The 16022-nt window shown below is 35.2% G+C and overlaps 1 protein-coding gene across 2 annotated transcripts in view; it reads right to left on the bottom strand.

The window, feature by feature from the left end:
• UBE3C (ubiquitin protein ligase E3C) overlaps positions 1-16022 on the bottom strand; it is a 77027-nt gene that overhangs the window by 34294 nt on the left and 26711 nt on the right. For both annotated transcript variants that reach the window (XM_005026016.6, XM_072033831.1), the window contains exons 11-16: positions 13841-13927; positions 12987-13144; positions 11975-12207; positions 7186-7290; positions 6032-6119; positions 2434-2531 (exon numbers count right to left, since the gene is read on the bottom strand). In XM_005026016.6, the coding sequence (XP_005026073.1) occupies positions 2434-2531; positions 6032-6119; positions 7186-7290; positions 11975-12207; positions 12987-13144; positions 13841-13927 (769 nt within the window). The remainder of the gene's footprint in view (positions 1-2433; positions 2532-6031; positions 6120-7185; positions 7291-11974; positions 12208-12986; positions 13145-13840; positions 13928-16022) is intronic.

Consider the following 16022-nt stretch of genomic DNA (forward strand, 5'->3'; position numbering starts at 1 on the left):
GACAACAGCAGACAAAGCTAGCGTAGAGCCTCCAATCTCTTATTTGCATGGACAACAGTAGCTACTGTAAAAGATACTTTCCTAGTAGGAGAGTGACTCCAACCAGAAGGATTAGTGTAGACAATGCCAGACTTCCCTAAGGTGCGCAGCAAAAAGCCAAGAGAAAACAGCCATAAGCTGCAGGGAAAGAAACACTGAATAGATGCGAAGAAAAAAACAAAATCAGAATGAGAGAGGTTAAGCACCAGAAAAGGTTACACAGACTATGAAATCACAATCTTTGATTCTGAGCGTCCTGATCAAACTTTGAAGCTATTCCTGTCTGAGGATGGAGGTGGACTGGAGCACCTCCACAGGTTCTGACCTAAATTTTTCTACAGTTTTATCACATCAAGACATAATCACCGACACAGTCCTTTTACAAACAAGGCATGAAAATATGCTCACCACCATTCTCTTTCCTGAAGCACGGCTGGATATGGTTTATTAACTACTGCTACGTAATACTAGATGGAAAGTGTTTGGGGGATCTCAGAGCAAAATTTGTCTTGACAGAGTCTGGACTCCTAAATGATCCAGTGTTCACGCATATACAAGTCCTGAAAGTAAGAACCCTGATGCATAACTGAAGCATTCACAATGCCTTAAGAATAACAGATGGAAAGTAAGCAATGCTGACTGAAGTACACACCATAACAGTATCATTTTCAAGCTGACAACAGGATGGGTTATGGAACTGACAGTGAAGTACACTGAAAACTGTCTGAACAACTGCACCCAAAGGGTTACAATCAGTAGCACAAAGTCCAGCTGGAGGCAATTCCCTAGTGGTATATCCCCATAAGTGGTGTAACCCATGATAAAATTCAAGTTACTGCTTCCCACGCAGAATCAAGATATTTGATGTAGTTTGCATTCATCACTATATACAGGTAAGGATCCAACTGAGAGCTGCACACCAACGGGCTGAAAGGCCAAAGGGAAGAACATCGCCTGGGGTGAGTAGGGTGGAGAGCCTACCATGACACTGGACGAAGTAACTGCCTTTGAGAGTATCTAATATTTGGCAATTTGAAGTAAAAATCCTACAAAGAAGTTTAAAAAAAAAAAAAAAAAAAAGAAAGGTCACATGGAGCAACTGACACTGAAACAGCACTGAGCTGCATCACCAGGCCTGTTAGAAGTGATGACAACTGGAGAGAGGGGAATTATCTCCCTCCCTTACTGCAAGTTGTTTTTAAGAGCAGCGTGGGACTCCAAAGCCATGTTGTCTCCCACTACTAGACAAGAAGGACTACACTCATTCCAAAAAGCAGTTTAAGATGATCTCGTCTTTGACGTAGACCAGGAATATAAAAGCTCAGTCTGTAGCTTTGTTCTTCTCTTCAAACTCTCATCTAGTTTTTATGATTAAAAGGATGTTAACCTTTAAAATGAAAAGCCAAGTTTCAGCTTTTGTGATAAAGTAAAACAGGTTTTATGAATTCCAGAAATTTAAAATATGTACATCTTAACACAGCTTTAAGATGCCCAGAGGTTGTAGCCAGTTGATATACAGGCCCCTGCTTCAGGTCACTTCCAATTGTTTTGCTGTAATCCTTGTGCAGTGTTGCCATATGGTGTTAAGATTTTTGTGGGAACAGCTGTTTCATAGTAACCTGAAAAAAACCAGTCCTTTTCTATCAAACCTACCATTGCCTTTTTGACAGATACTGATGTACTTTCCCTACAGAGCTGTTCTTCGTTCCCTTGATGGTGTCTCTTATAATTTAGCGTTTCCAAGACGGTTCAACTGAGTATTTTTTAAGTAATACTTTTAACAACAAAAACAGTTCAAAAATGCTATAGGTTTTTAAAAATATATAATGCAAATTGAAATAGCTGATAGAATTAGCAATTACATATAAAAAACCAAGTACATACGGTACATGAATCTCGCAAGTTTTAAACTACATACCCCCTTAAGTTCAGCTAGTCAGCTATGAACACAAGAATTTAATCTCTAGGCATTATTTTCCTAAAATGAACATCCATCACCTCATTCTGAGTAAATTCACCCACTACACAGAAATCTCCAGTCTTGACCTTGCAATCTGTTTCCTACAGCTAAACTAGTTAGAGCTCTACTTACCACAAGAGGGTGCAATCACGTAGATCAGTCGGGACTGAAGTTTATTATAAACACAGTACTGCTCTCCTACCTTGGAATTTGTGTTTCTAATTTTAATGAAATTTTTATAAATGGCAATAAAAGTAGTAAAAAAGGAAAGTAACCTAACTTCACGTATTCAGTCACTACACAAACACTGTAGAAAAACACTACGGCGTATCATATCCTTTTGTAGGGAAATAATCCAGTTTCTACTTAATTACACTTATTGGGGGGGAAAAAAATTAAAAATACAATTGAACATAAAATTAGAAATTAGGTACCTTAACTCTTTCTTCAAAGGGAACTACAAAAGGTAGCTCTGTCAGAATTGCAAGTTGTCGTTCTTCAGATACAGAAAGAGGTGCTGGTTCCAAACCCACTTAAAATAGAAATGAAAATTTTTAAAATTTTGGAAACAACATTTATTTTTTAAATTCAAGTGACTTGATTTATCTTGCGTAAAAATACAGACATTAAATAGTTTATTTACTAAACAGTAACCCAAAGCCTTACCTTTCTTTAAATGTTAGTTTCTACAGACAACCTGAAATAAGCAGTCTAAACACATTGAAAACAAAATGCGTTTAAAATTAAGTACTCCTGCACTTTTTAAGTTTCTTCAAAAGAAAGAAGGTATTTTCTTATTACTGACATTTTAATTTTTCAATTAAGAAAAAATACATCACCGAATTAAGAAGTCATTATGATTTTCATCACAGGAATACGTAATATTCCCATCTCAATGATCAAAAAAGTTTAAAAGTACAGCTCTTTCAACTACAGCGTCTACTTCCAATCTTTTAAAAATTAAGAATTAAATCAAATCTAGCGGAACCAACAGAAAAACAGCATTTATTTCAATGGGTTTTTTCTCTTAACAGCAAGGCTACAGTAATCACATTAAGTCCTTGTGACTACTGAAATACTGAAGAGAACATCAAGAAATTCTATAATTTGCTGAAGAAGAAAAGATTAGAAAAGAACTCAAGAAGCCCCAGCTACACACAGACACAACTGCCACCATGCAGCTACTCTGAACCTCCTTATACACCCATACACCTTAGAGTGATGCACAGCAGAGGTAACAATCCTGCTCTAACCTCATGGGAAGAACCTCAGTTGCTGAGCACCTGTGAGTGTAAATTAATTGCAGCCCAAAAAATGGTATTGCTTACCAACTAGATATTGTGATTAATATCTACCTAACTTCAGTCCTACAGAGGGACAGGGGAGATAAGTCTAGCTTGTTTCACTTTCATCTTTAGTAACCACCTCTTTTAAAACTTTTTAAAAAAAAAAAAAAAAAAACTCTCAGAGCCTGGACTATTTACAGACTGTATCACAAAATTGAGGTAACTGCTTCCTGTCACTACTCCTTTGTAAAGGTTATACTCACAGTTTCAGTTTTTCCTTTGGCTCCTATACCTGTGGTGCCTGGCTTCTTGCTGCCCTTCTGCTATTGGGCATTTCACTATTCATTAATTACATGTTTTGTTGGGGTTTTGTTTGTTTTATTCTGCTTGTTTTCTTGTTTTTCTTTTTTTTTTTCTTTTCCTTACACTCCTCAAAGCACTTTAAGCAGGGATATTTTAAGCACCAATTTAACATGACATGACCCAAGCACACCACTATAGTTGATGTATATTCATTTGGGGCAGGTTCCAACATTGCAAGCCTTTGGAATCTCTGATAAAATGCTTATCTGTGATTACCCTGAGTTTACTTAGTAAACATTTTTAATTAAAGTCAATGTATTCTGCCTATTAAGCTAAGGGTTAAAAGCATTTTAAATAAAAAGTGCATGTACAGCAAAGGTAAACTACTACATGACTTTGACAGTTCAATTATTCCAGTCAATTAGTCAATTTTATCTGCATTTCTCCATCACAGCTTCTTTCTTTGAAAAGAAATATGGGATGGAGCCATCAACAGAGGGCATTTAGAACTCAGTCTGCCATTTAAGTAAATGAAAAAGCACAAATAAACATGGCCATATGTGATTCAGCAGTACTTTCACGCTAATTGGCTTTAACCCAGATGGAGTCAAGAGGGCTCACACAAGTCACTTGCATGTTGTTACCTGCTTGTTTTCACACATTCATGTTGGCTCCACTTTTTTTTTTTAGCCTGATTTCTTATCAAAGAAGGTTTATATGAACGTGGTGTCATCTTTTCTCACCATCTTCCTTCCAGCACACCTTCTGAACTAACAGCTGAATTTTTAGTTTGACAGAGGAATAGAGGATTCAAAAATATTCCCTTTTGCAGTAGTTTGCAACTGGGTGGAGAATAGAAATTCCTTTAGTGACCAGATTACAGAAACAGCAAGGAAAGATCAGTTTTTAATCATCTCTGCTCAATATGTCAATTTGTCTGCTTGACAGCCAGGAAAATTGGCATACGTAGCTCCACATAAAGCCACAGCCCATGTGCTCCTCATCCACCAATTGCCCAAACCAATAATGGAATGGAGAGAACTGATGCTATTATGGGAAGGGAGATGAGGGAGAAGCTTGGGGTACTGTATGTTTGAAGGGAAGGAGACAAGCAGACTAATAGCATGGACAGACTCTGGGAGCAATAAACGTGGAACAGGTCTGACACTGGGGAGCTGCAGACAGAGGATGCAAAGAGTAGAGCTGTTCAGAGGCATGTAGGTCAATGCAAGAAGCTGGTGCTACTGCTATAGGTTCTGCATGAGATAGAGGATACAAGCCTATAGAAGCTAGGCAATGCTTAAAAAAAAAAAAAAGTACAGGTTTCCAGAATTTTTTTCTAAAACACTTGCTTTTAAAATTTTAGCTTTTCAGTCGTTTACAACAGGATATTTCCAAAGAGAAAACTAAGCTGAAAAATCTTGACAAACCCGTTGTTACCATATTAGTCTAGTTACTGGATTATCAAAATAAACTTAAGCCATTCTAACCATTCGCATTAACATTTATCATTAACAAAAGTCACTGGGTTTCAGCCTTGGACAAAGCTGTTAACAATCCTGCAGAGCTCTACAGCAGCACTCAAAGGCTACAGTCTTCTGTAAATGATCCACCATATCTAGCTGCAATGCTCAGGCAGATGACATCATCTTGAAGCACAGTATGTACGGACTCTCACAGATGAACCATTTTGCTGCTCAAAGGCCCCATTTTTAACTCTTTCTAAAATCTTCACAAGTATTAGTGATTTAATGGTTATTTTACCGGAGCATAGCAAGGTAAAATTCTAAAATAGTGAAGATACAATGGTCTGAAAAGCAGTAACAGGCCATCCACATGAGAACACACACTGATGCAGTTAAACCAGTCTATGTTTTCCCTTATAGCTAAGTTGGTCCAGCTCTCTCATGTTTCTTTAGAAGTTCCATAGTCTAGATATTTTGAGTTATTCAAGGGAATAATTTTCTGCCTTATCCAATTAGAGGCAATGCTTTTAAACAGTAATTAATGTCCTTAATACTTATGGTACCAACAGTCTGTTTGTTATAGCTCAATAAATAAGTTTCTTCATAGTTTACAAGAAAAACAAACATTTTATGTATTACACAACCTTATGCATTTATATCTTATGCAACTGCCTTTTATACATATTCATACATATATTTTTAATCGCCTATCATTTGCACACCTTACTAATATATGCATAAATGCAAGCAAAGAACTGGAAACTCCAGGAAAAAAAAGTGGAAACTCCAGGAAAGCTGTTATACAATAAAAATTCTAAAGACATAAATATATACAAATAAAGTTATGAAAGATTGCTTTGCTTCTGGCGAACACTTTAATACAAAACGTTCAGCTGAACTCTATCAAAGGTACATTTTCTTTGTGTAAGACAAGCTTATTTTAACTTAGCGAAGCAAACAGACTGGTTGCATCTTACCATCCAAAGTCGATTGCAATGGTCCTATTCTTCCCATTCTTCTGACTCTCCATACATGTCTAGCAGATGGCACATAGAGCTGCGTAACCTAACAGTAACGTTATTTTACAATTAAACATTATCTAATTATATTTTAAGTATATACATGAATTGTCACGTCCAGGAGTGTATCTGAATCCTTAACTATCTTCAATTCTAATCCTTCCTCCTTATACATGTACCTTAAAGCTGAGCTGTAAAATTAATGACAACCTAATGTAACATCCATGTATCATTTTAAAATAGCATGAAACGTCACTTGAAATTCTGCTAGTTAAGATAATACTACAGAAACCAAGTTTCACATCTTGATATTTGAAATAAATTCTCTTTACTTTAAACTGAGAATTAGAATAGCATTGCTGTTTCCTAAGCCTAAAAGCTACAAAGAACTGTCACACAGAGAAATGGCAATCTTGAACACAAGGCAAGAAAATAAGCTGTCATCAACATGGAACAGAAGAGTCTATTGCTAACTGTTCCCGTGCAAAACTTCTAACAGTTAAGACATGTAATATTTCATGGTAGTTTACCTGAGGTATAACCATCTTAAGATACAAGTTTTCAATGATTCAAAGTAAGTCCTTACACGTTCACATTAGCATTTTCTTTCGCATGCATAAGAACACCTCTTTTTTTAAGGTCAAACAATGACATTTTGTTCAAAAACTTTTAGGAAAATAAAGTAATTTCTATGTGAATTAAGTACAACAATGCTATTGAATTTTATTTTAGAAGACAATTTTGAGGTATGCTGTCCTCTAGAAAATAATCATTTTATTTCTACTTTGAGAAATGCTTAAAATAACTGGAAAATAAAATGAATCAAAATGCTACATTATTTTCAATTCTCCTTTGTTATAAATGGAGATTAATTACAATGATGCACTGTAGAGCATGTTCTATTTCATGGAATAACAACCTGATTTAATGTAGAAGTTTCTTAACAGATTTGAGACTTCTGCATTCCAGACAAATGCAGCATTACCCCATGTTTGAAACCACATGAAATCTATGCAACTTCAATGCCACTGATATTGTTAGGAATCAAGAGCTTTACCATTTGAACTTCAGCACCAGTAAGGCTACATGAAAAACAGTATTAATACACTTACTTTATCTGCTTTGATGTTTTCTTGCTCTGAGAGCCAGTGGTTTGGTGGACAGAAATTTCGCCTTGTATCTCTAGCTTTCAACATTTTCACCAAGTTTGTGATGACCTAGGTGTAAGAAACGCATCCAGTAAACATTTAGTGAACGAAATTCTATAAAACAGAAACTAACCGAAAATCTTTCAGTAATGTATGAAATCAGTACTTATTCTTCACTAAGTTGTAAGAGTTTGCTTTTATACTTAAATACTTCAGAATACCTTAGAATATGAGTAAGTAATTGTGGTTCACTAGTAAGCCATCCAAAAAAAATGGCTCATTAAAATCTCATTATAAATTTTAAGACCTAGGACTTGGTAATCCTAGGACTACCCTTCAAAATTATATGCCATTGCCATTTTAGGGAAGTTTAACACATCATTATCAACATTAAATTCCATCTTTAAAGAAAGTAGCATGAGACCAAGTTATTTAACACTTTTTTTTTTTTTTTTTGCTTATATAGGTTTTTGTTTCGGAAACTTAAACACGTGAATAAATGTATATTTAGAAGAGACAGGTATGTACCTATTCTTTACTATATCTCATTCCAAAATATATTCTGCAAAGTATGACCAATTTGTAAGTTTTCTTTGTCCACACTGAAAAGGATTCTTGCATTTCTGTGCACCATTTTTCAAGGAAAATGATCCACAGAAGAACAGAACTTCTGCTTACCATCTCAAGACAATGAAGATCATATACCACAAGACAACAAAGATAAACCACACCACACAAGACAAATCTTACAGATCAACCAATAAACAACGGTAGGTACCCTTTAAACATGCAAGGTTATTCTGCCTATAGTTAAACTTAAATAACTAGCCAGCAAACAAATGCCGATGGTTTTAAAGGCAAGGCTCTACATTGTTGAATCCTTTGTACCGACCCCATTTTCAAGCTGAGTAAAGGAAAAATCATCTCATCTTGAAGGAGACACCAATTTATCAAGTGAAACATCCCTTCAAGATTGTCTCAATTAGAACAGCTCCTAGCTTGACTAGCTCAGCTGTTTATACCGTACAGATCTGTATTCAGCTAAAACCTACCCTAAGATTCTTTAGGGATCCAATCTTAAGGGATCCAGTGTACCAGATTCATAATTAAAGATGCTCCTGAGAAGCACCTATGCCAAGCCTGCTGGAGAACAGATTACAAAATGATCACTTCCAGGAAAAAAAAAAAAAAAGTAGATATTCTTCCAGTAGTCAGCATAAGAACCATAAAAAGTTTCTACAGTGTTAAAAATAGACATGTGGTGTGGCTGGTTGTAATTTTCATTTAACGTATATACTGTGTATAAAAGTAAAGTCCTTTATGGTGTTGAAGTCAGTAAAAGCCCCTTTCCAACAGCAAGTGTAAGCGTTTACCCAAAAGCCATCTACTGAAGGGGTTTAACAAATTTTTGCTTATCAGCATAGTATATGATGTTTACACCCTTGTACCACCCAACCACAAACAAGTACATTAGCTTAGGTCACTATTAAATCACTATGTTTAAGTCATTTTTTTATTCATGAGGAGCTCTAATGATGAAAGAATTCTGTCATTATAATAATCACAGAGTCAGAAAATGAGAAAACAATAGGAATTTAGCTTACATACATCTGCGTAACAAAATTAAGCTCCAGGGAAAGTGCTTATCATGGCCACTGCGGTGACTTGGCAATTTTAGTATTTTTCTTGGTAATTACCTCCAATCCAGAAAAAAAACACAGAACTATCAAACTAACAACTACTCCATCACAAACACAACTGTCACACTTGGTTGCGTGCCTTCTCCCCGAAACAGGTTCAATATATATTCAATACTGAATCAACTTAGTCCAACAGTAAATAAAACAAAATTAAGTGGGATCAATACTACTTTAAATCAACAGCCTTAAAGAAATTATCTCTGCTACGAAGAACAGCAATCTGTTTACTAACTTAGAACTAGAGCACTTGAAAAATGAATAGAAGCAAAGCCTACTCTGTAGTAACCTTGCTAAAAACCAGCCTTAATAGGCAGGTGTCAAGAGTAACAAAGAGTTTAATGGGTTTTCTGAAGGAATCTGTGTCTAGATACTATACAAAACACCTTTTAAGAACCAGTTAGTTGTGAATAAAAGAACACAGAAGAATGCTATTAAGAGAACTGTCTGATTACACAGGAATTTTCATCACCTTGCCCATATAAAATCCAATGCAGGCGAGATGAGTCACTGAAGCTCTATAGTCCTATTGCAACTGTACTAGTAAAAAGAAGGGGGTGGGGAGGTGGAATTATCTGGATGAAGAGCCTGCTAACAAAGTGTTTTACAAGCAGAGAAAGAATCTTTAATGAAGATGAATCAAATTAGGTGAGATTGTGAGTGTTCTGAGTGCACATTTATTCTGTAGATGTAACTCCAATCTAAACTCGGGATTTGGTTGCAGAATTTTAAAAGTATATATGTAAAAAAAAAACACAAATAAGTAACATTACAATGGTAATTTCTCTCAAATAAAGCCCCAAGTGCAATTAGCCCTCAAAATTGTAGTTCCAAGAAAAAATGACAATTTAATTTAATAGGATTAATACAAGATTCTGATGCAAATCTTCTTTGACAAAACCTGTTTTCATGTCCTCAGAAATTGAGTCCTTCTGCAGAATTTGTGACAGTTGACTACAAGTCATATTACACCAGCCATTCTGCTGAACACTCTTCATATGTATATCCTACCATTTCAAAGACAGCCAAGCTGTGAGCAAATAGCATGTAACTGTCAGCAGTCACTCTTCTCAGGTTTGCCCTTACACTACGGCAGGAATGCATTTCATTAGACTCAGGAGCATGGAAAACATGCAAAACAAGCGTGAGAAATTAAAGCACAGATGATAGAAAAGGAATGTGCTTTTTTTACTCCGTAGGCGTTTTGCAAAAGCTTTGGGAAGGACGACTCAAACACCTGATGTAATGTAATGTAAGAAAAAAATATTTCCTACTTCAACAACTTAAATTTATGATGAACTACTACAGTTTTGTTTTTAATATTTTTTTTTTTAAAGAAGATATTGCTGCCTGCTCCCTGACAAGAAGCTATTTGGAAGTTGCCCTTCAGAGCGGAAGTCTTCAAAATAAAGTAAACTTTCGTTGTATTGAACTTGTATTTGAAATGATACCTTTCTGAAGAAGAGAAGCTTTCTTACTTGGAAATATGTGTAGTGGAAATGTAAGAATATAATATAAAAATTACTTGGAAACTTGTGTAGTCCAAGTTTAGACGAGTTTAATACCTGCTAAAGTGGGCCAGAATAACTTGGGATTTTACAGCTTGCTGAAAGAGCAATATGATCAAATTCATGGGAAATATAAGAAAGTAACAAAACGATTAAATAAGACAAACTATGTAGAATAAATAGAAGAATAAATAGAAGATGGCATGTTATAAATTGAATACATAGAAACACCCCTAGTATGCTGTTCTTCTCACAGAAATAGACATATTGGGGTTTTCACTTGTGACCTTTAAATTGAAAGTTTATTTGGCAATTTAAAGACAAGTAATTAAATTAAATCGTGCAAACATATATTAGATCAATCTGTGCAAATTACAGATTCAGTGGTGCATTAGGACTGTATTCAATGCAATCAAAACATTATCAGTTACTCTCACTGCTATTAATGCTTATGCTCATAAGTGAAATGTGTTGTAAAATCAGACAGAATAGGCTGGATAGAGGCTATCTTAGACTTGTAGAATGAATAAGCATTCCTTAATTAGCCCATCAGGTTAAGTGCAAGCCTTAATGGGCCTTTCCTAAAGTCTAGCATGACATCTTTCTCCAAACATGGCCAAGAAGAAAGTTCCATTAGCAATATTAATACAAGCTTAGTTGATCATTTTCATTCAATTAACTTCTTTCAATTAAATAGATAGCTTGACAAAAGCAGTGATAAAAGACCTGAAGGGACAGCTGATGACTCGAACTGAACATTAGTGTGCGAGAGGTCGCCAGTATTAAACGGACTGTAAATCTACCATTCAATTTGGAAAATGCATTTCTTCTGCTCCCACTTCTTTAATGAGCAATTTTAGCTGACTAGATATGTTTGCTGCAGAATTTTCATGACAAGTCAAGCACTCCTTTTTTTCGGCAACAGTTATATTAGGGCTTTTTCCTGCCAACATTTTCAGTTTCTCTTAACTCATGTCTTAGGATGCCACAGACAAACTAGCAGAAATACATTGGTAGATATCCAGAAATGATGTACATTAAGTTTCAATTTGCTAAGCCAAATTCTCTGTCTCCTTAGTGTTCCAGCAAGCTCAAAAGGAGTACCACCATCATATTCTATTAAAACCAACAAAATCAGTGCAGGCTAGTAACAATTTCATGAAGCCTCTAACACTGAAGTACCAGAGTCATCATATAATTCAATTAGAATTGCACACCTATGCAGTGTTTTATAGGCACATACTTAAGTATCTTGCTGAACAGGATTTGAAGTTTAAATATATTCTATATAGTAACTTTTTTTTTTTTAAATAAACACGCTGAACAGGAAAATTAAATTAAGACATTAAAAATTAAATAAAATAATTTGTTACAGTTATCAGAATTACTCAAAGTTTAGCGTATATGCTAAAAATCAACCTTCCCAAATCCACATTCCTGATAGCAACTGTCATAAGAGTGTAATCAGGAAAACTAAACTGTACCCAGTCTCATATATACAGCGTAAATCTGAAAATTTCATCTGTTTTGAAAATTGACTCAACTTACCTTGAATAACTGAATCCACCTTTTTTGTTCCGTCTGTATACATTGCTGCATTTCTGTATTTTTTGTTACTCCAACACTTCTAAATGCTGCAATATATTCCTCGCGAACTTCTGGTTTTGTTTCTGGATAAGCCAACTTTATGATTCCTAAGCACGCATCTCGAAGGCAGCGTGATAATATTACAAGCTCTTCTAGTGTAAAAGGCATCATTGATGATTGTCTTTGACCTACAACTACATAAAGTACAAATTTAAGTCTCTTTCAATAACTAATTCTTAATTTTGTTATTAAAAAAAGACTGATTTCACTGGAACTCATATTCACACAAAATCTAAAGCGGAGGAAAAACATCACACAGAACGAGCACACATTTATAAAGGCAATCAAGCCTTGTAACTGTTTACAGACATGGTGATTTTATTGACAATATTTTCTTACTCTCTTTTGTGACTCCTGCTATGTTAAACATTTGAATTAGTCTACATATTCAGCCCACAAGATCTTCATTCTTCACTATCTCATTAAAAGTGATCATGATTAAGAACTTCCATATCAGACCCTGCAAAGCTATGGTTCCCATGGTGCAGACCATTTTTTCACTTTTTTTCCTAAAAGCAATCATCATGAAAGAACCAGATGACAGCTGAGTGCTCAGGGGACTATCAGCAAGTCAGCCCAGAAAAGCCTTCCCCACAGATGTCAGCAAATCATTGCCCAGGGAACCCTAAAGCTGTAAATTCCAGATGCTAAGCAGTTCCCAGCAAATTGATATGGCAGCAGCACATTTGTTCTAGAATTGCTGTGTTACTGGCACATGGTGAACCTCTATCTTGTATGAAAAGCAGAAGTGGACTAACAGCCTCGCTTCTTAGCAGAGGATCACCAAGAACAAACCGGATTGCATGGATTTAGTTCTCAAAGTCTGATAGTTCCTCGTTTTAAATAGCCTTACACACACACAGTAAAAAACATTTCACAAAGCACTGCTATCTAGTATGCTTGAAACTCTTACCTTCTATCGGATCACCAAAAAATTCATTATCATGAATAGAAATTAGTGAATGACTAAATAAAGAACTAAAAAGGTAGAAGAGAGGGATAATTCGACTAGAATCTTCTAAAGACATTGGAGAGCCTCTTGAAATCACTTGAAGTAGTGGCACCATAGACCTTAAAACATAAAATGCAAAATTAAGAGACTGTTAATTAAATACTTTAAAAATACACATTAGCTTCAGCATTCTAGTAAAAATATTCAGTAGCAGTTCCTAAAACAAAGTAAGGGCTGCTGTCTCAGTTTAATAATTACTATAGACCTTTCCTGCAAAATAAGGCTCATGTCACTATAGTATTTCAGTGTCTTGAAATTCATCAAGTTTGGTGTTAACATAGACTGCAGATACTTTCTGGTTTAGAACAGAAACAAAGCAAAACCAGGTTAAGTAACCTACATCTTCACATGGAAGAAATCTGTAGGTTTAATGCCTCAGTTCATGGGAACATGATTCTGCCACCATCACTTTCTGGACTAGTTAAGTATATGTGATAAAACTGACATACTTAGGAGCTAAGCATTTATTATACTGATGCTAGTAAGCACTCCAAGATCTACAAAATATCTGTCTTACTTTAAATCAAGATTTATTTACCTTTAATTTTTTTACAACTGTCCAATTCCTAAGATTTTGCTTAGTTTTACAAAATCATAGAACCTCTGAGGTCAATGAAGTAGGAGCTAAGTAAACATTACAGCTTTGTTTTCAATCATTTTGCAGAGTGCCATCATACCACGAATCATTTCATTCTCTCTCTACTAGATATTCTGTTTTAACAAACACTCAGTTTCAGAAGTGGGATAATACATACCCTGTAATCATTCGTGTAGTCATTGAAGATATCAAATACCAAAGATGCCTCAGGAATCTGGCATTAAAGGCTAAACTATAAAGAAGCCTGAAAGAGGAAGTTCAAATAAATCGTGTCTGCCAAAATAGCATATTCACAAAACACAATGCTTCTATAAGGACTTTTCTGTCAAGCATTTCTCAAACATTAACAATTCGCATTTTTAAGAGGGAGTTCTTATTCTAATCAAATCTGATGAAAGCCCCAAAGCTGATAAACAAGCATATAATCCTTGTACCTAACACACAGTTTTCATTAACTCAGCAACAAACCGTATGATACAGACCCAAATTCGCAGTGTACCACAGAATTAAACACACATTAAATAAATACAACACAGTTATTTTTCTGGGAATTTTTGAAATGCTACTATGGAGAACTACATTACCTAATAAAGAGGTCACTTCTGTGGTTTATCTGATATTAAGATACACAGAAAAATTGCTAAAAGTAGATTAAAACACCTTAAAATTGATACTAGAAGTAATTATAGAAGTAACTACATAAAAATAAATGTGCATATGCACAAATCAGTTCATACAGGATTGACTTTAACCATCCTGTTTCAGACATGATTTGGGATGACAAACTTTTTATAGAAATAGACAATAAAGAGCTTCTTAGAATCAAAATATGTCTGTTTTATCCCCTGTTGGAAGCAAGATTGATAACAAACATCATTTCAAACATTTACTGTCTTCTAGAGAACCAAACAGGACATGACCTACTAAACTATCATTTTCCTGATATTGAAGAACCATATTCAGTTATCTATCCTAAGTGCTACTTTCCAAGGTCTCCTAATCACTATTAGACTAAATAGATATTCAGATCCATGCTGTCTCTCAGAGGTCAACAGCTCCATAATATCAAAATTTCTCATGATCAGGCACACAGGAGGTAGGAGGCTAGGAAACAGGAGCAGGGAGGATGGACAAGAAGGGTTGTCTGAGAAAACATGATTTATTACAGACCACATGGATAAATTAACTATCACCAGATGGCAAAAGGAAAGGAATTTTCATTAAAATTCACATTTCATTATGGAAAAAGTAAAATACTCAGCAAACACGTAAACATTTGAAAAAAAGTTTAAGCAACAATTCATTTAAAGACATTAAAACAAAAAACCTACACACCCACACACAAATATTGCGTAGTGTCATATGCCTCTAGGTCCCCACTTAGTGGACTCATTTAAGCCTTGTAGGCTCTTTTTGCTGCCTTCTCTAAAGTACAGCCTCTCTCATGCATCCTCACAGCTAGTCCCTTCTTCAGGCTCTCATTCCATACGCATCCACCAAGCCAGCTGTGCTAGAATAAAGGAGCACTGGTAAAAGGCAGAACTCTCCACCCAACAGAAAAGTACAGGGAGTCCCACATAGGACAGGAGCATGCAGAAGGAAAAATGGAAGACAAGGAACAAGCTTTGCAGTGCATTTTTGCTGACATACCACTCCTCTTGTTTCAAAACCTTCAGATTTTAATTCCTTGCATGTAATATATAGAACAGTACCTTTAAAAAGGGACTGGGAGCCTCACGCTACAGAAGTTGCATGCCAATGAACATTACTAAACCTGAGTCTAATTTTACACAACTGCAGCTAACATTAATTTTACAATAAAACATTACCTTTAATTAAGTCCTACTCTAAGTATGCAGAAGTTTTTTTTTTTTTTGAAAAAAGTCAACTGAATTTGACCAGTGAGAATTTAACTTCCTTCTAGATTCACATTATTTTGACATTTGGGTAGAAATTGTACATTATCACGTAAGGAAGGGCTGGTTATATCAAGATAATTTAGAAAAGAACAGATTTATATCCTAACGTTTAAATATCTGAATAATAGCTTAGATATCTTGGTTTCTGCGATGAAAAATTTCTTCACTGACCTTCAGTTTTCAGCTTCATATTTGAAATAAAAAGTAATTTGGCACATTGCCATTAAGTCTCAGAGGGCTTCCAAGTAAAAACTTGTTAATTTTACAATCATCCCTGGAAATTATGTAATAGTTTCAGCAGAAATGAACAAACATTATGGACACTGAACCCATAATAATGTAATTCATTTTTTCATTCTAGCAATATTCAGCAATAATGAAGGGAAAAAAGGACAAACCTTAAGAGCTTATAATAATAAC

Source organism: Anas platyrhynchos, chromosome 2 (assembly GCF_047663525.1).
Source record: "Anas platyrhynchos isolate ZD024472 breed Pekin duck chromosome 2, IASCAAS_PekinDuck_T2T, whole genome shotgun sequence".
In the NCBI taxonomy this organism is placed as follows: domain Eukaryota; kingdom Metazoa; phylum Chordata; class Aves; order Anseriformes; family Anatidae; genus Anas; species Anas platyrhynchos.